The sequence below is a fragment of the Muntiacus reevesi genome, chromosome 18 (genome assembly GCF_963930625.1).
Source record: "Muntiacus reevesi chromosome 18, mMunRee1.1, whole genome shotgun sequence".
Taxonomy (NCBI): Eukaryota; Metazoa; Chordata; class Mammalia; order Artiodactyla; family Cervidae; genus Muntiacus; species Muntiacus reevesi.
Window position 1 is genome coordinate 19,825,158 of NC_089266.1, and position 20,814 is coordinate 19,845,971.

General features: G+C 44.4%; 1 protein-coding gene across 1 annotated transcript; it reads left to right on the forward strand.

Annotated features, from left to right (window-relative positions):
- Positions 1–117: 117 nt before the first annotated feature.
- RETREG3 (reticulophagy regulator family member 3) lies at positions 118–20,376 on the forward strand. The gene is made up of 9 exons (XM_065910089.1): positions 118–464; positions 12,044–12,150; positions 13,240–13,270; positions 14,182–14,308; positions 14,952–15,036; positions 15,829–15,966; positions 16,974–17,056; positions 17,699–17,831; positions 18,226–20,376. The coding sequence occupies exons 1-9, from the start codon at positions 226–228 to the stop codon at positions 18,681–18,683; spliced, it is 1,401 nt and encodes a 466-aa protein (XP_065766161.1). The 5' UTR covers positions 118–225; the 3' UTR covers positions 18,684–20,376.
- Positions 20,377–20,814: the final 438 nt, after the last annotated feature.

The following is a 20,814-nucleotide window of genomic DNA, read 5'->3' on the forward strand; positions in this document are numbered from 1 at the left end:
GTTCGGCTTCAGTCCTGCAGACTACGCGTGCGCAGCTCCTGATTGGGGCGCCGGGGACATAATTTTGACGCAGTGTTCTTCGTTCTGGGATGTACGCGACCGAGAGCCTTCGCGCAGGCGCACTGTGGAGGGATGCGGCCTCCCTCGCTGTTTCGCGCATCTGCGCAGTTGGTATTATTGTGACTGTAGGGCCGTGGCCCCGGATGTTGTGGCTGCCGGGGGGAGATGGCGGAGGCAGAGGGGGTGGCCGAGGCCCCAGGCCCAGCCTCGGGTCAGACTTTCAAGGGTCGCCGCCCTATGTCTGGCTCCTGGGAGCGGGACCAGCAGGTTGAGGCGGCGCAGCGGGCCCTGGTGGAGGTGCTGGGGCCTTACGAGCCTCTGCTGAGCCGAGTGCAGGCAGCCCTGGTGTGGGAGCGGCCAGCCAGGAGCGCCCTGTGGTGCCTGGGGCTGAACGCGGCTTTCTGGTGAGAGAACTGGATCCTCGGAAACTCTCCGAGGCGCGAATTCGTCAGGTTTCTCTAAGGCTCTATCTCTCGCCTCCTTTGTTTCCTTCGCTGCACTGGCTCCTACCTGTACCTGCCTAATTTTGCCTCACCTCCTTCCACTCTTTCCCGCCTGAAGCTCTGGCACCGCAGTTCTTAGGGCCTTCCAGTTGTTTCCCCTGCTTTACGTGCACCCTCGCCCCGCACATCTGGCAGGAGCTTCTAGTAACATCTTGAGCCGCTCACAGTGAGCGAAGGCGCCTCATTTTAGCCAAGGGAAGCTGTGTTCTCCTGTTAAGGCCATCACCTCCCTTCTCTTGTCTGCTCAACAGTTTCGAGATCTTAGTACTTATTGTTGGGGTAGGTGAGTAAAGCGTGAGATCTTGAAAAGGGATCCATAGATGTAATAAGGAAACAGGCTTAAACGATCTGAATTAGCATGTTAGACAGACATCCTTTTGCCCACTCAGGAAGTTCGCGAAGTCTGAGAGTCCGTGAGAGCCTCCATAACTGCAACTTGAAAGAAAATTACAAGCTTTGGAAGACAGTTATGAAATAGTGATTGTGGGATTTCACCCATTTCAAAGCCACTTGAGACGACTTCTCCGTGTTCCAAGGAATTAGAGAGGCATCCTTCGCCACGGTTTATATGCAAGGAAATTGAGGGTGCCTAAGTGTTTGTTTTTCTGAGCTGGGATAGTAGGGCTAAAAATATGCTTAAAGAAACTGTCTGTGTCATGCTGTGTGAAAATGGAACTGCTGCTTCCCTGAGTTGTCATCTCCTGAAGTGAACTTAGGTCTTCATAGGATCTGCCAAGCAGAGCTGATTTATTCATAACTAGGGGAGTATTACTGATCAGATTCCAAGGGAGCTCAAGTGTGGGGGGTGGGGCTTCTACAGCTGAATGAAAAATAAAGCAGTTCTGGATAAGCTTGAAACAAAACAAAATGTGTTTCCAAAACAATTGTTTTTGGTAAAAATATCTTTCCTCTTGAAATTCGTGGTCTTAAAACCAAAATATTTGTTATTCTTTGAAAGAACGTTTTCAGTGAGCTGGAGCAAAAGAAATAATTCCAAGTTCATTGACAGGAAGACACACTGCGGAGGTATATATTACATTAATCGTCTCCTGGTTTGAAGGAGACTTGGGTTAGAGGTGTCATAGCAGTCTCTGGTATTTGTTGCTTCTAGAGTCTTGAGCCAACTTGATAAACTTTTCCTCCAGGATTCTTCGTTTATTTTTGGTAGTGCTTCTTCCTTGATCCCCAGGTACCTACTCTCTCCCAGGCTCTCTGTCAGAAAACTTAACTGTAGCACCTCATTCTGGAGCATTTCCCCAAATGACCTTATCTTCTTTTCCTCTCACCTCCACATCCCAGACCGTAGCCCCAGACCATTAAGTCAAAACTTCCTTGCCTACAATGGGATTGTATTATTAGGAAAAGAGCTGATCATGAATCAGTTTGTATTAAAGTGTGACTGACTGATGTATAAAAACATTGGCAGCATTTAAATGAATTCTGATAAAGCAAGGGTTTATTAATGCAAATAGATCAGTAGCATGTATGTTGTTATTTTTGAGGAGAGGACCTTCCACATGATCCTTGCCTGAGAAAGATCTTCTGGGTAGAATGTGGGGTGGAAAGTCTGCTCATACATGTGTTTAAATGTTACAGTTACCTTTAATTTGCTGGTTCCCAACAGCATTTACTTAAGTTTACTAATATGCTATGTTTAGAATGTCACATCCCTTTCTCCTACTCCTGGGTCTCTTAATGCATTGATGCCAATCGGTCTTTATCTTTGGCATTTTCTGATAGCTTGCCTGCTGTGTATCCAGTAGGCATTTACTCTTGTTACATTCCCATCAGGCTGTAAGTAGGTGGGGGAGAGATGTAGCAAAATGAGGGTGTGACTCTTGAGAGTGAAAGAACAACTGGGTGTACCATTTATGGAGAGGACTCATACCTGTGAAGGTTACAAAATGGACTGACTGATAGTGGTAAGGATCCAGAAGTGAGGGTTGTTTAGCATTGGAGTTCACAGGGTGGTTTGTCCTAGGAAATGAGCTTCCGCGGAAGGTGATTTGAGGTTCACAATAAAAGTCAGACTACATTCCAGTAGCATCAAATTGAATATGGGTGTAGATATTTTGCTTAGGAATGTCAAAGAGTTATTGCTTTGTTCTCATTTCGTTTAAAAAGGTATTTAGAAAATGCAGGTGGGTCTTCGGTGCAGGTCACAGAGAAATCAAATCTGAAGTATTTTATTTTTCGGTACTTGTTTTGAATAATGATACATCATTAACTGAGGTGTTTTATACATTTCGAGGTATTAGAAGACTGAATAGGAGTACAAACAAATCATCAGAATTCAGGTAGGTAGCTCTTAACTTTCAATGTTCTATCTTCTCAGTTGAGGTTTTCCTGTACCTGTGAATGTGCCCTCTTGCATTTTAATAAAGAACATAAAAGAGAGGGATAGATGAGATGCCTCGCTCCTATAGTATTTCAAGGCTTTCTTTTTTATTTTCCAGTTCCAGAAAAATTATAGTGATTGTGGTCTTTAGCCTATATTGCTCCTTGCTTCACTTATATATTATTTTTTCTAGTATAACAACAGAAATATCAGGCCTTCCTTATCAATATCAGGCCTGTATTTTCATTAGCCTCAACACCACCTGTAAATGAGTGATTCGGGGGAAGACTATCTGAGTCAGCAAGAATCTATTCTGACAGGATAAGAAAAGAACAGGTTGTAGTAACTTTTTGGTTGGACTCATTCCTAGGAGATAGGGGAAGGATAAAGGAGCCCCCGAAAGGAGTGTGAACTCTAAACCCTTGCACTGCCTCCTGTGAAAAGCACGTGGTTTAAGGGCGTTGGGGACTAGGGGTGGGAGGGGCAGATGACTGCTGAGCTCCCTTCCAGTTTTTCACATTCTGTGATTCTAGGTGGTTAGGAATATTGATTTAGAGCAGTCCACAAACTTTTTTTTCTTTTTGATAAGATCTCTGTTGGGATCTGTTTTTAGAGTCACTAGTCTGAGTTAACCATGCTGTATTTTAGCGGGTATTTGGAGAAGGAAATGGCAACCCACTCCCGTGTTCTTGCCTGGAGAATCCCAGGGACAGTGGAACCTGGTGGGCTGCCATCTGTGGGGTCACAGAGTCGGACACGAATGACATGATTTAGCAGCAGCAGCAGGAAATTCTTGTTTTCGCAATGGGATGAAGGTGATTCCCCTCCCTGAATACCCCCAAGTGAAAAAATGACCCAAGAAGTGATTATACAGCAACGATGATTTAAAAGGTTACAATTTGAGGGGGGAAGAAAAAGTAGTAAGAGATAGGAAATGGAAGGGAGGGCCTTTTAAGGAGAGGCATTTATTCTGTGAAAGAACAATATATACATCAAATTTCAGATGAAATCTATTGAGCAGATGTTTCTGATGATAGTCTTTGGAGGGTTCTTCTTGCATTTTGTAGCAGGAAGGACTCCCAGAGATGCCTCGTTGTTGTTGCTAAGTCGTGTCCAGCTCTTTGCTACCCCATGAACTGTAGCACGCCAGGCTTCCCAGTCCTTCACTGACTCCCTGAGCGGGGAGGATTCCCAGAGATGCCTTGGCTTCCTTTTTTTTTTTTTCTTTTTGCCTCTGTTTTGCCAAAAGTTTTTATCTGCTCTGATTTTAAGGTTGGGTGCTTTCTGTCCATTAACATAAGGTGGTTTGTTTGCAGCTAGCTGGTTTCATTTCTGGTTTTGTACAGGCAGCAACCAGCACTACCAAATATAGGTTGCATTAATTTTTTTTTCTTTCTAATTTACCAGTGACTGGCTCATTAACCAGACAGCCGCAAGTGCTGTACAATAATGGGCTTTCTGTCCCTATAGGATGGGCTGCTTTGTTCTGAAGTGCCACTGAGAGAAGCTTACTCTGTAATAACAAAGAAACCCAGAAATAGTATCTTCTTTGATTGAAAATAGACATGTGATCTTTCTTTTGTTTATGATTATAGCAGACTCTAATTTACCTATACTAATGATGAGGATCCATGCTATAGTTGACCTCAAAAAATTGTTTCTTTTTGGAATTTCTCATGATTTTTCTGGACACCAGACTGTTTTTCTAATAAGTATTTTATTTAGACTGATAGTTAATTGAATTTTAGCCCCTAGTAAAGGGGGTGGATAGTTTATAAAAGGACAAAAAAACCCAAACAATAATAAATCAATGGATATATACATTTTTACTCATTAATAATACAAAATCTAATATAAGTGGCAGTGAGTTACTAATTTCTGCTTATTAGGTTTTTTAAAATGATAGTGTTTAATTCTGGGCAAAATATGGAAAATCTGGTGTATGGTTGATAGGAATATGAATTTGACAGTCTTTCTGGAAACTAATTTGCCAACAGTATTAAGATACTTAAAAAGTTACTACCTTTTCAAGGGCTGGGAGAAATGGGGAGTGATTGCTAACCGGCATGGGGTTTTTTGGGGGGTGATTAAAATGTTCTAAATCAGATAATGATGATAGTTGCAACTCTGAGATACCAAAAAACACTGAATTTGACTGTTTAAAAGGTGTATTTTATGGTATGCAAACTGTATCTCTGTAATGCTGTTAAAATAGTTAATGGTTTTTGACCTAGTATTTCCATTTAAAGTAATCATAAGTAAGGTCAGATTTATGCTCAGTGATACAGAGTTCAGCTTTATTTTATTACATCAAAAATTGGAAGCATCTCAGTTCAATTAGGGAAAGGTTTAAAAAGTAATTGTATCTGGGTATGATGTAATCATCCTCAAGTTGTGAGTGCTTTGCTGGTGATAAAGGAAAACGTATCTATAGATTTTTAAATTAAGGAGAACGTTTTTAAACCAGGTACTCTGTATCCTTCCATGGAGTATTTTATATGTGAATATTCTTTTAACTGAAGGGGATAATCTCTCGCTATTTTGGGATATGTGTCTGGATAATGAGTTGTTTATTTTTTAAACTTTCTACTGTGGAAAATTGGAAAACGTATATATAAGCAGGCAGAATAATAATATGTATCACCACGTACCTAGTTTTAAAAATGTTCAATTCTTTAAAAAAAAAAAAAAGTTCAGTTCTTGGCCGATTCTATACCTCAGTCTTTTTCCACCTCCTCCTTTCTTGTTTTCAGGCAAGAAACCAGTTTGTCCTGTAAAGTGTCTTACAAATTGTATTTTGCTGATTGTATCCCTGTGGCTTAACACGTTCCTCTGTGCTCTTCTGTGTATTTCCTGTAAATTGGTAGCTGAATCTAGAGGCTTGACCAGATTTAGGGTAAAAAAAAATTTTTTTGGCAGACTGGTAATAGTGTATTAATTTTATTTTCTTCCTTAATTATGAACTATATTTTCTGAAATTTCTTCTACAAACATGCTTGCCATTAGAAATTTTAAAAAAATAAATATCATTAAGGAAAAGTCTAGTGTGAGCCTCCTACAATTGGTAGAAAGAGTAACGGGCTATGGGCAATAATCAGATTAAATAATTCACATGTGAATATCCAGAGTTGCCTGCAATTGTAGTTGTTTTTGCTAAGTTGGAAAGTTCTCATGATGATTATAGTTGCTGAAAAAATGTTTTGCATGTTGTCTTATCCAGCTTGTACACTGTTATATCTGTATGTGAATTTTTTGGCTTGCAGAAATAGACATTGGAGGACGAAACTAATCCAGAGGAATCCTCCCTTATTTGTCTTCTTGTCTTTCTTATACCAATCTCACAAGTACTTTATCTTCAATGCTGTCTTGTCCTTGTACATAGTTGCAGAGTTGGTTATTTTTTTTAACAGGTAGGCATCCAGTGCAGTTCAATTCAGTCGCCCAGTCGTGTCTGACTCTTTGCAACCCCATGGACTTCAGCACGCCAGGCTTCTCTGTCCATCACCAACTCCCAGAACCAACTCAAACTCATGTCCATCGAGTTAGTGATGCCACCCAACCATCTCATCCTCTGTTGCATCCAAGTTACCTCCATAAAATAAAAGTATAATGTGACTTCAATATATCCCAAGCACACCAATCTGAGACTGATATTTCCTTTTGTTTAAGAATTTAGTACTGGGGGCAGAAGGAAAGGTGTACACACTACACTTATCCATATTCTTTTATATTTGATAGACCCCTAAAGGAATTAATAACATTTGATGTTGTCTTCCCTGATAGTTCAGTTGGTAAAGAATCCTCCTGCAATGCAGGAGACCCCAGTTCGATTCCTGGGTCGGGAAGATCTGCTGGAGAAGGGATAAGCTTCCCACTCCAGTATTCTTGGACTTCCCTGGTGGCTCAGCTGGTAAAGAATCGCCTGCAATGCGGGAGACCTGGGTTTGATCCCTGGGTTGGGAAAATCCCCTGGAGAAGGGAAAGGCTACTCACTCCAGTATTCTGGCCTGGAGAATTCCATGGACTGTATAGTCCATGGGGTTGCAAAGAGTCAGACATGACTGAGTGACTTAAAATTTGGGGGCTTCCCTTGTGGCTCAGCTGGTAAAGAATCCACCTGCAATGTGGGAGATCTGGGTTCGATCCCTGGGTTGGGAAGATCCCCTGGAGAAGGGAAAGGCTACTCACTCCAGTATTCTGGCCTGGAGAATTCCATGGACTGTATAGCCCATGGGGTTGCAAAGAGTCAGACATGACTGAGTGACTTAAAATTTGGGGGCTTCCCTTGTGGCTCAGCTGGTAAAGAATCCACCTGCAATGTGGGAGATCTGGGTTCGATCCCTGGGTTGGGAAGATCCCCTGGAGAAGGGAAAGGCTACTCACTCCAGTATTCTGGCCTGGAGAATTCCATGGACTGTATAGCCCATGGGGTTGCAAAGAGTCAGACATGACTGAGTGACTTAAAATTTGGGGGCTTCCCTTGTGGCTCAGCTGGTAAAGAATCCACCTGCAATGTGGGAGATCTGGGTTCGATCCCTGGGTTGGGAAGATCCCCTGGAGAAGGGAAAGGCTACTCACTCCAGTATTCTGGCCTGGAGAATTCCATGGACTGTATAGTCCATGGGGTTGCAAAGAGTCAGACATGACTGAGTGACTTAAAATTTGGGGGCTTCCCTTGTGGCTCAGCTGGTAAAGAATCCACCTGCAGCGTGGGAGATCTGGGTTCGATCCCTGGGTTGGGAAGATCCCCTGGAGAAGGGAAAGGCTACTCACTCCAGTATTCTGGCCTGGAGAATTCCATGGACTAGTCCATGGGGTTGCAGAGTTGGACACGACTGAGTGACTTTCAGTTTCACTTTCAGGTACCTTGGAGGGGGCTTCCCAGGTGGTGCTAGTGGTAAGAAGTTTATCTGCTAGTGCAGAAGATACAAGAGATGCTGGTTCAATTCCTGGGTTGGGAAGATCCCCTGGAGGAGGAAATGGCAACCCACTCCAGTACTCTTGCCTGGAGAATTCCATGGACAGAGGAGCCTGGCAGGGTTCATAGGGTCCCATAGAGTCAGACACAACTGAAGTGACTTAGCATGCATGCACGTAGATACCTTGAAGAGGTCAACTCTAGTGGTTTGAGGTGAACTTTCCATTAAGATTTTATCTATATGGAAGAAGCTATTTTTCCAAGAATTGTTATTTTACATGGGGCTTCCCTCACAGCTCAGTTGGTAAAGAATCCACCTGCAATGCAGGAGACCCTGGTTCAATTCCTGGGTTGGGAAGATCTGCTGGAGAAAGGATAGGCTATCCACTGCCATATTCTTGGGCTTCCCTTGTGACTCAGCTGGTAAAGAATCTCCACCTGCAATGTGGGAGACCTGAGTTCAGTCCCTGGATTGGGAAGATCCCCTGGAGAAGGGAAAGGCTACCCACTCCAGTATTCTGGCCTAGAGAATTCCATAGACTGTATAGTCCGTGGAATCACAAAGAGTCAGACACGACTGAGTGACTTCCACTTCACAGAAAAGCTCTTCTTCCTCTTAAGTTTCTGCAAGTTGGCTTGTTCACGGAAAGGTTATCCTGTGTCTGGCTCTAAAATTGCATTACTGACCAGGATTAATCCTTTCTCACTCTTTCCCTTTGTTGTCTTACCATTTCAAATTCCAGCTTAGATGTCCTCCTTGTTATTGTTATCTTGTCATGCTATGTTACAAACATGTACTGACATAAATCCACTTGAGAATAAGGTCCATGTGTTACTCTTTTCTGTAACTGGCCTACTTACCATAAGGCCTCAGCATATAGTAGGCAATTAATAAATGTTTGAATTGAGGTTGAAGCATAGGTGGGGGCTCTAACAGGCTACTAAAATAGTTCAGCTCTTGGAGAAACTGTGTTCTTATTGCCATCATCTTTGAAAAACTGACCTTTCTTAGGAAAGTTTAGTATCCTTTCCCTACCTCAGTTTGTATTTGCGTTAGCAGTTGTGATCTGGAAAGTGGAAATTGCAGACAGTCTGGATTGCCTCCCTAGAGAGTCCTCCCAGGTACTTCAGAGTACAGAGTCGTGCCACATTCTGCTGCTGGGACACAGAAGCAACAGCACGGGGGAGCAGGTGCTCTCAGCCCTTATCCTTGGCCTTGTTCAACTTCCTAGTTTCTTGAGGTGATGAACTGACTTTGGAGAGAAGATTAATGGCCTTGGGGCAGCTCTTGAGGCTTACTCCTGTTAAACTACTTTCATTCTTTAATTTCGTGTATAATTAAAGTATCCTTGAAGTGATGGGGTGGAAATATTGGAATAAGGTTGCCATTAGTGACTGGGTTTCTCTAAGTTCTTGGTTTCTTCCATCCCTCATTTTTTGTATTGTTTAAAATACATAACATGGATTCATGTTTATTGAAAACAGTGCAAAACATCTAGAGACCAAAATTAAAGTTCCGCTGACAGTCCCTGAATGCATATATGTATTCACAGGTACACACAAATACAGCTTTAAAAAAAAAAAAAACATAAGGATTATACTCTTAGTATGGTATTCTGTGAATATTGTCAGGTCATTAGGTAATGTGTTGTGTTGAGATGATAAGAGATACGTTTATAACCATGAATGATCTCTTGGTCATCCTTATTCTCGTTTGATCAGTTGCTGTGATGATAGCTAATAACTCTGCTCCTTTGTAAAATTGAATAGGACATATATTGGGCATATATAGGTGCCTTATTTGTATTTTCTTGTCTTTTTTTAGCAAGATCAACCATGGTATTTTTAAAGAGAATTTTGTTTGTTTATATTTGACTCTGCTGGGTCTTTGTTGCTGTGCAGGCTTTTCTCAAGTTTTAGTGAGCAGGGGCTACTCTCTCTAGTTGAGTGCTCGGACTTCTCATTACAGTGGCCTTCTCTTGTTAAGCAGCACAGGCTCTAGGGCATACGGGCTCAGTAGTTGCAGCTTCCGTGCTCCAGAGCACAGGCTCAATAGTTGTAGCACACAGGCTTGGTTGCTCCACAGCATGTGGGGTCTTCCTGGATCAGAGATTGACTCTATCTTTTGCATTGGCAGGCGGATTCTTTACCACTGAGCACCAAGGAAGCCAACTACGATACTTTTATAAGTGATTTAAGCGTGTTGTTTCTAATACCTACAAACATCCTGCATGATTTGTTATTGTTAATATCACATGTAGATGAGGAAACTGAGGCTTAAGGAGGTTTAAGCTAATTTACTCAAAGTCATACAACTAAGAATGCCTGTTCAGAGAAATAGACTCAAGTCAATCTAGGTTTAAAAGCCATACCTCACTGCCCTGCTGAATTGCTTTTCTGGTGATGCATTTGGCCTACCTCAATTCCTTGGTGGCTCAATATTAAAGAATCTGCCTGTCAGTGCAGGAGACGTGGGTTCGATTCCTGGGTTGGGAAGATCCCTGGAGAAGGAAATGGCAACCCACTCCAGTATTCTTGCCTGGGAAATCCTATGGACAGAGTAGCCTGGTGGGTTGGAGTCCATGGGTTTGCAAAGAGTCAGACACGACTTAGCAACTAAACAACAACAAAGATCTTAGAACAGTTGTTTCTCAAACCATCTTCAGTGAAGGACTAGTGTTGTCATTTTCCCCAGTCTATATCTGATCAATATTTTTGTAAAATACAATATAAATAAGTTAGTAGATAAAAAGGCACACAAAATACAAACCCAAATATATCCTTATGTTCAAAATTACTTGGTCAGATTGCTATAAAAATTTCTAAATTTTTGCTTTCAGTTTCTGTACTTACTTCCTGACAGTCTGGTAAAATCACTGGATACAGACATTCTGCAAGCACTGTCTGCCCTGGAGGCTTTTGAGCTGGATCATAGAAAGACTCATAAGGACCAACCTTTTTTTTTTTTGTAAAAAAAATTTTATTGTGAAAGATTCTGAATATACACAGAAGTAGAGAGGAGAGCATAAAGAATTTCATGTACTCATCACCCAGCTTCAGCAGTTATCAACTCACAGTCAGTCTTGTTTCCTCTTCTTTCACATCCTTTGCCCCTTGCCAGGCTCTTGTTTTGACACAAATCCCAAATAGTATGTATCTCTAAAAGATAGGGACTCTTGAAACATAACTTCCATAATATCATCATATCCCCCCAAAGTAACAGTAGTTCCTTAATATTTTCAGATCTACTGTCAGTGTTCCGATTTCCCAAATTTTTTGTAAACATCTCTTTATGGTTAATTCTTTCAAATAATAATTAGCTTTTCCTTCATTCTGTTAATGCGATACATTACAGTTGTTGATTTTTGTATCTTGAACCATCCTTGTGTTCCTGGGATAAATCCCTGGAATTAGTCATGGTGTATAATCCTTTTAATATGCTGCTGAATTCATGTTGATAATATTTTACTAAGGATTTTTGCCTCTATATTCATAACATGTATTGGACTATAGTTTTCTTGTAGTGTTTTGTCTGGCTTTGGTATCGAGTCAGGTTTTCTGGGAAGTTTGAGAAGGGTTGGTGTCAATTCTGAAGAACTGGTTTTTAGATGGAGCTTCAGTGCTCACTTTCTATGTGTCCTTGACCAAGTTGGTTCACTTTTTTGTCTTGGTTCCTTTATCTGTGAAAGGATATCTGATTGAGTTAGCTGTTCTTTAATGCACTTCTGTCAGTTTATTGCCCTGAACCAGGGTCTGATTTTATAGAAAGATGTTTGCTTTCATCATAACAACTTGTTCAGTTTGAGAATGAATTTTGGGGATTCCCTGGCCGTCCAGTGGTTAGGACTCTGAGCTTTCACTGCTGAGGGCCCAGGTTCAATCACTGATTGGGGAACTCAGATCCCATAAGCCACGCAGTATGTCAGAGAAACCCCAAAACAGACAACAAAAAAGATGAATTTCTTGTTGAAATTAATAGAATCACAGACTTGAAAGTTGAAAGGGGCTCTAAGTTTATTTGATTTAGGCATTTGCCTTTGCAGAAGCAAATTCTTATCTCTACACCATAGGTAGAATAGCTAAAGTCCATTGAGTTTAAGTGATTTTTCCCAAGGTGTATAGCTAGCACTTAAGTCTGTTTCCCACAGAACCAGTAGTGCACATATGGTCTTTTATGAAATTAGCTTAAGTGGATAATGATCTTCTCTTTTTCCTTCCCTTTAGGTTCTTTGCCCTGACATCCCTTCGTCTTGTGTTTTTACTTGCATTCAGCTCAATGATCATTGTGTGTATAGATCAATGGAAGAACAAAATCTGGCCTGAAATAAAAGGTGAGTTTGGTAGGATTTAGAACATTCTGAACTGGAAATGGTCTGTCATTTTTACCTGTAGTTTTAGGAGTTTCTGGAGGAGTATGTGAAGCTGGGAATAGCTTTTGAAGTCTGAATTATTTGCTTTAGGAGATACTTGAAGGGCTAGCGCCCCACCCACCGTTCCTTAGAGCTGAGTTCTGTCCTTCCCATCGTTGTAAAGCTCAGGAAATCTGTATCCACCACCTGAGATATCCTTTCCTCCATAATTGGCGTGAGGAATAAATAGTCCTCAAGTTGTTAAATAAGTTTCCTCATTGGATACTGCATCATTACCAAGGCAGTATCAATTTGCCTCTCAGGAATTTCTGACTGATAAATAGGAGGTTAGGGGAGTAAGGAATAACAGTAGCTTTGGGATTTCAGAGCAAGGAGAGGAGTAAGAGTGGCATTACAGTTAGCAGAGGTAGGCAGCAGTAGGCTGGGCAGTTGGTTTGGGTGGAGACTGAGAGTGAGGAAAATTGATGTAGGTTGGACATGTCTTTTTTGAAGTGTTGGCAGAATATTCAAACCAGAGTGTACAGTTTTTAAATACATTCCCATCCTATTTTGCAGAGACTTCAAGGAATCATATAGTTCACCCACCTGTCCTATGGCTAGTGAATGTCAGAAGACTTTTCATCATTGATTGTAGTTAATGGGTCTCTTTTTAAGGAGAATAGCAGATATCCAGAGTTAAAGTAGTCATAACATGCCCTCATGACCTGGCACACACTGATGCATAAGAGCGACCCAGACACACTTGAGGGGTGGGTGGGATGAACTTTTTCGTGTGCACCTTGGCTCTCAGCTGTAGTGATTAGAAGGGGCCCTGATGCTCCATCTGAATTCCCACCCCACCCTCCCAGAGAGATGAGCAGGCACTAGCTGTCGTTTCCTTGTTTGCAGCTCCCTAACTGGCAGTATGACATGGTGTCTCCTTCTTATTGGCTATCACTGTTTTCCTTTTCCCCAAACCTATTAAAACTTGAGCTATCAGACCAACAGCCTAACATTTTCATGTTTTGTTTTCCCTACCAACTAATGCTGGTGTTTGTTTTAATATTGTAGTGCCAAGACCCGACGCGTTAGACAATGAGAGGTATGGAATGCTAATTAAATCCCTTTTTGTTGCTCTGATTGATTCTCTTGTTGTAATATTCAGGTTACAGGTTGTTAACTCCATGTTCTGGATACAAATTAGAAGCTGAGAACCTAGTCTGTTGCAAATAATCATTTTAACAAATCCTAAAGGCAGCAGTAGGTTGAGACGCTGAGTGTCCTGTGATACTTATAAGAGACATTTCTAAGAAAGCAGCATTAGAGTGCTGACATACCAAGGAATTATTCATATTCAGCCTGTGTAAAAACTTAGAGGCAACTTACCTCATTTGTCTCTGGGCTTTTATAAAAATGAGGTCATTTAGTGTTTTCTGTGACCTTCGGCCGTTTTAAAGTTCCTGGTCAGAAAATACATTCGTTTCTGGCATCAGCAAGCCAAAGATTCCTCTTGTGGCTTACAGCTCCTACTTTCATTTTTGAGTTCATTCATGTCATGTGTTGGATTGTCTTTGCTGGGTTTATTTTGGTTTTGCTTTGTTTGTTTTCTCTCTAAGGGGCACATCCATTGCCTCCACCCCACCCGCCGCAGTGCCGTCAGACTGTGCTGTGCGTTTTCTCCTGGTTTGCAATCACAGTGGATTGCAATGGTCTGAGCACAGGAAAGATGCTTTTAAGCACAAAGGGCCTAGGAGCTGGTGGCAGGTTTACACATGTGGATTGGGCTGCTGGCTCATAGGGTGGAGTTGTCAGAACAAGTTTGCTCTCCTAGTCTTTAAATTCAAGTTTCAACCTGGAGCGCCAAGAAGAAAGTCATGCTTCACCTCTAGAGCACCTCGGGCTAGCCACTCCCCCACCCCTATTTAAACCCGGGACCATCGACTGCCTTCAAAGTGAGATGTGGGGGAGCCCTCAGCACCCTCCTTTCACAGCTCCCCCTTCTCTTTCCTATAGCTGGGGCTTTGTGCACCCTCGGTTGCTCAGCGTGCCCGAACTCTGCCACCACGTAGCTGAAGTCTGGGTTAGTGGGACCATTTTCATAAGGAATCTTTTGCTTTTCAAAAAGCAAAACCCAGGCAAGGTAAGACTTCCCTTTTTCACTCTCATTTCTGGCTTCTCAGTTCAGTTCATGCTAAACTGAAATAGCGCTTTTACTACACATCCTCATTCAAGAAAGAAAAGATTATGGTGCTGGTAGAGACAAGGGAAGTCATAGGAAGGGGCTTCTGACCAGCCACGAGGACTAGGGCAAGAACTCGATGACTCCTTCAGGTGCTTGCCACTTAGATTAGGCCGTCTTCCTGCCCCAAGATGGGAAAGAAAGCTTGCTTGTGTGCATTCTGTGTCATATTAAACATGTGGTAGGTGGTTGAGGTTTTTATTTTACTTCGCCTTAAAAAAGCCCACCACCAGCACTTGTTTTCAGAGAGAATTTTTGTCTCAGTCCTATTCAAACCAGTTTCCCAGCATGAAAGGTGCAACCCTGTGGGATTAGCCATGTGAGAGGAGTTTGAATAGGAGTGGCCATGGCCCCTTTCCTCCCCAGCAGAATCCCCATCGGATGCAGCAGTGGCTGGGCTAGGTCCATGTCATCCTGACATGTCCATGCTTATTCAGAGGTCATAAAAGTCATTTCAGTCACATCTCCATCTTACCTGCCTCCCAGCCCCACCCCATCTCCTGCCATATAGCAGAAACTTAACATTGTTTCCTGACACCCCTAGTTCTGCTTGCTGAGCTGTGGGATACTGACCTTTTTGGCTGTCTTGGGCCGCTACATCCCTGGGCTCCTGCTCTCCTACTTAATTCGTGAGTATGGTATATACCTCCCCCGCAAGCTTAACCTATTCATAGCTTTTCTAGCCATAGCTAACTTTGTCTGGAGAGAGGACTTTTATATTTTGGTTTTCCAGGAAATGACCTTTTTATATTTTCATGTCCTGTTTAGAGTCATGAAAATACCTTTCTTCTTACCTGTGTCAAGCTGCCCACATATAAAGTCCTTTTCTTACCAAGTTTTAGAAACTGACAAGGGTCCACAAGAAAGGACTGTCTGTTCCTATTTCAGGAGGGAATTTTTAGAGTCAGTGTATTGTGTAACAGTAGAACATAACTCTTAGGATTCTGTTCTAGGTTCTGTTTACCCTGGAGCACTTCTCCCCCACCCCACCCCACCCCACCCCTGGAGCAGTTCTGTAAATTTAGTTACTTCATATTGACATGAACTCTGTCTACTTGCGTCTGGAAGAACTGAGCAATGATGACCCTGGTGATTGTATAGCAGAAGCTCGAATGATTTGTTATATAGTTGCTGAGGCATTGTTACCATTTGGTCTTGTTTATGACTCAGCGACACCCATATGCAGGTGACAGCCTGGTTCTGCCACTGATGTGTCAGCAGCACAGTCCACTGTGCGCAACCCTGTCAGGGCTACAGAGTCTCTGACCCCAAAAGTCTTCACCTCGTGAAGATGACCTGCAGAATTAAACAGGACCGTTCCACACTAAGTGCCCCAGCCCTAAGGACACACGGCAGAGGAACAGTCAGAACTGTGCATGCGGCCCTTTGTCCACCTCACCACTCTTTCTCCCTCCTCTCAGTTGTCACTGTCATGATGTGGCCCCTCGCGGTGTACCACCGACTGTGGGACCGAGCGTACGTGTGGCTGAAGCCCGCACTGCAGCGGCTGGACTTCAGTGTTCGTGGCTACATGATGTCCAGGCAGAGGGAGAGGCAGTGTAAGTGTCCAGGGGAGCCTTCCGTCCATTTGCACAGTTTGGGGAGGAGAAGAAGCCCATAGGTTTGACATCGTAGGCCCTTGAATATGGAGAAATAGCATGTGGTTGGTGTGTAGGGGATTGGTAGGTAAAAGTGATGATCTACTCTAGGGAAATCTCTTCAGGCTTACCAGTTTTTCCCTTTGGAATTCTAGACACTCCTATTTTAAACAAATATGAGAAAAGTTCTCCCAAGTCATATAAAAGACAGTGAAGATATTCCCAGTGTTAGCTGCTTTTTATGAAGCCCATCCCATGTGCCCAAGCACTGAACTGGCTGCTCTGCATACGTTGTCTGTACAACACCCTTAAGAAGAGGGTGGTATTTTCCTTTTCTGGTTGAAGAAACTGAAGCTTATGGTTAGTAAATGGCAGAGTAGGTCTTTTAAACTCCTCAGCTGGGCCTCTGTTCACTCCTGAAAGCTGCCTTCCCGAAGTGATTGAAAACTGGCTTCAGAAGCCAGACATACTAGCCTGAGATCCTCCAACCCACAAACAACAGTCGAGCGAACTTTTCCCTCTCTTCTGTGGTGTGGTCAGGTTGGGTCTTCATTAAGCCCCGGCCTTCTAAGAGCCCTGCACATGGGTGCCAAGGCCCAGCTCCCCCTGACTCAGTCAGTTGAACTTCTCAAAAGCCTGATTCAGCCCAGGTGGGGTGTCTCCCTTTGCCTTCTCTGTGATAAGTGTCCACTTTTCACACTGATATCTGATCTGTTCTTAGGTGATCTTGAGGCTTGTTGACAAGTCTGGTAGTTGATCTGACCTGAACAAAAAGGGTTTCTTTCCTGTGTTGTCATGTTATCAGCTTACCTTGCCACTTAGGCTCTGCAGCTCCTTCCTCAGACATCCTTATGTAGGTTTAAGGGGTTCATTCTCTAGTATTCTGACTTGAATGCCTTTGAAATTCAAAGGGGGCGGGAGTTTGCCCTCAAGGGAAGGTGTTCACGGCTTCTGCTCTTCCCACACAGTGCGGCGCAGAGCTCTCCACCCAGAGCACGCTGTGGACAACCACAGTGACAGCGAGGAGGAGCTTGCTGCCTTCTGTCCTCAGGTATCTGGGGTGTGGGAGCTGCCTCACTGGCCAGTTTTTTTAGCTCCGTTTTTACCATCTGGTACTCCTGTTTAGACAGTAAACAGGTTTCCAAGCTCACTGTGGGCTCTCCAGGGACCCAGCTTTTTGCCTTTCTCCAAGGACCTCCCTGCCCCCAAGAGCAGTGAGGAGAGAAGCTAGTATTATATTGGGACTTTGTATGTAGATCTCAGTTTGAGTCTGGTAACCAGCACACCCTTTTCCATGTCTCCTTTTAACCCGTCATCAGGCAGAACTTCTGCAACTGGCCTGATCACACTTTAAACAGCACAGCTTGCTTAAGTCAAGCAGTAACCTGTGCACATCCTCCCAGCCATCTGTGAAAAGTATTCTCTGGGTCAGTTATTTGCATCAGAGTGTAAGTGGCTGGTTGACTGTCAACACCGCTTTCCTTCCTGGGCTCAAGATTTATGAAAAGAGTGTCTTCCCTGGGGAGCAGCCTGAAAGGGGTCAGGATTCTGACTAAAGTCCCCATCCATGCCTGGTTACACTGTTAGTCTTAGGCCTTTGGGGCCAGCTCACTGCTGAAGCTGTAAGTGGCAAACTGCACCTGTTTCTGATGGCACCGTTTCTTCATGCTTGTTGGTCTTGTCTTTTCCTCAGCTGGATGATTCCACTGTTGCCAGGGAACTTGCCATCACAGACTCCGAGCACTCGGATGCTGAGGTCTCCTGTACAGACAACGGTACATTCAACCTTTCACGGGGCCAAACACCTCTAACAGAAGGCTCTGAAGGTGAGAGGAACCTTGGACTCGAGTTGATACTGGCTCCAACTGTTGTCGCTCAGCTTTGCAGGCAGCAGGGACACTACCCCTGCCTCTCTGTTTTCCAAGCTGTGGATTAGGTGGCAGAGCAGCTCTAGGGGCATGGCTCCAGCCAGATGGCACTGCTGCTGCCCTGGAAGTCCTCAGTCCCTTAGTGGCCTCAGGATTGAAGCTCATGGGGGAGAAAGGGGAAGTTCTTTGGCCAGTAAAGGTAACAGCAGTCTATAAGTGGAGGGGGAAGGCTGACCAGTGCCAGAAACCCAAGGTGGAAACATCTGGTTATTTGGGGCTGACGTGGTGGGGCTGGGACACAGGAAGGCCATGCCACAGTTGCCATGTCTCAGACACTCCTCTGTTCTTACAGACCTAGATGGTCACAGTGATCCAGAGGAATCCTTTGCCAGAGATCTTCCAGACTTCCCTTCCATTAACGTGGATCCTGCTGGCCTGGATGATGAGGACGATACCAGCATCGGGATGCCCAGCTTGATGTACCGGTCTCCGCCAGGGGCCGAGGAGTCTCAGGGCCCCCCTGCCAGCCGGGAAGAGGCCGCACTGCCGGAGCTTTTGCTTGGTGCCCTGCCTGCAGGATCCAACCTCACCAGCAACCTTGCTAGCCTGGTTTCGCAGGGCATGATCCAGCTGGCCCTGGCAGGGGCCTCCCAGCCAGGCCCGTCTGGCCCACCTCCCCGGAGAGCCGCCAGAGGTGTCCTCAGGGCACCCAGTTCAGATCTGGACACTGATGCTGAGGGGGATGACTTTGAACTTCTGGACCAGTCAGAGCTGAATCAGCTGGACCCTGCCAGTTCCAGGAGCCACTGAGGAGAGACTTCCTTTGGGGGGTCACTATGGTTTAAGTTTTTTTTTCTCCCCATTCCACTTAAGGTGAAGGGGCAAGGGAAGGACCCAGGTCCCACCTTCTGAATTATATATGTATGCACGGTGGCCTGGCTGAGGCTCAGAGGCCTACTGAGAGAGGATACTCACTCCCTTGCTATCAGCTGGATGCTGATATCTGAGCTCAAGTCACCGAAGTGAGAGTGTGCTCCCTTGAGGGACACTTCTCTCCATCAGGATGGTGGTAGTTTTGGGGAACAAAGCAGTCAGGGGTATTGGTTCCCTTTTGAGGGGATGCTGCTGTGTGCTTCTAGGTCTGGATGCTCAGAGGTCCTCAGTGAACAGATCCCTTCCCTTCCTTCCTCTGTTTATCATCTCCCTAGAGCTCCAAGTCAGGCAGCTGGAAGAGGTTAACTGTCCTCTTTTGCTAAGCCATGGTTGATTTGCCTTTTTCTAAGCAAACTTGTCCTTTGGTTCTGCAGAGCAGGCCTGCTCCCCTTGCCTCAGCCCATCCTCATTTCTTGAGGCCTACCCCCTAGTGCTCCAGAATCTTGTTTGTGAAGTTTTAGAATGTGAACATGAGGTGTGGGTGGGCTTCTTCCACATTACTTTGGGCTGTGGGGTCAGTGAGGTGGGAGGGTGAACGCCTCTGTAGCTCCCCGACTCACTCATTGTTTTGGAGCTGGTTATTTTTGGTGCTGCTAACCCCTGGCTCCATTTGCCCATCAGCCTGAGTAACGAGCAAAGCAATACCATACCATTCCATACCCATTTCTGTGTTCCCGTTCCTTCCCCTGCTCCTCCTCTGGAGAAGCAATAATCCCACACAGGCGGTGTCAGAGTAGCACTTTACAGACGGCTCAGTGGCATTCATCCCAGGAGCCACCAGCTCTTCTTGCACCAGCTCTTACCCCCTTGTTCAGCTCCTTTAATAATTTTGTTTTCAACTGCTTTCCAGTTTGGCAGGGCCTCTTTTAAGATGAGCCCAGTTAGCAAGAATCTGTCTGTAATCAGCAGAGACCCCTGTATGGGGTATCTATATGCTACTGCCCCTAGTAAAAATCATGTGAGACAAAATCAAAATGATCATTAGTTCTAAACCCATGCCTCCCCAATCAGAGCTCAAGCCGAATTCTAATCATCTTTCCTTCCACATAAATTAACCCTTTGCTGATCCTCAGGGACCACTCCCCCCAACACCCCGCACCTGGGTGATGGATGTTGGACAGAGCCCGTTTTCACGTGCTGCAGGTGGGAGTGCGCTAATGTGTTTGCTCTTGGTTGATGGAGAAGGTAGAGGCCAAGGAGTGAAAATAGTCAACGGTGAGAGGAGAGAAGAGCTTGGTGTCTGTTTCAGTCACTTCCCTTTGTGTGAAGTTTAGAGAAACAGCCTCTCCCCCACTTTAGGGTTCTCAGACAGACTTTGGACACCTCTCTTCTCAGAGCCCAGATGTCTTACAGGTGACCTCTGATGTGGAAGAAAACAAGAGGTGTGGGAAAGGAGTGGGATTTTGTGTGTTTGCATGAGTGTGTGTCGCTTCAAGCCTTGGGAGTTGGCAGGAGGGAGAAACGGAAGGAGAGCAAAATCTTTGGAAGGTGTTTTTTATACCTGCAGATCCTGCTCTGAATCTCCTTAGTCCTCCACTGTGAATCCGGATGGGGATGAGGGTGGGAGGGGTGCTGGGGAATAAATCTTGTATGAGAACAACCTTTAAGAGACTTAACGTTGAATGGTGTCTTAGCCTCCCTTGAAAGGTCTTGCTAATCTGAGATGTTATTAGAGGTGACAGCCTCAAAGAAAGCCCAGTGTGTGAGGGACCCACTTGACCATCCTTGGTTGTTTTGTGACGGCCAGAAAAATCACCATGATAGGAGGCTGCCCCCCATCTCCAGGAGAGCCCAGATAGGAGCATAACCGGCACTCCCGGCCGGCATCTAGCCTGCAGTTCCATCATTCTAATTCTTAATATTGTCCGCTCAACGTGTGAAGAGGAGTACAGGTTTCAAAGGCTAATGAGGTTTGAGGTAATAGAGGCTTTTAAAAGTAGCACCATGCCCCACTTGATTGTTTGAGCTGCAGGAACAGCTGCTCTTTGGCCTTCAGCTGACCTCAGAA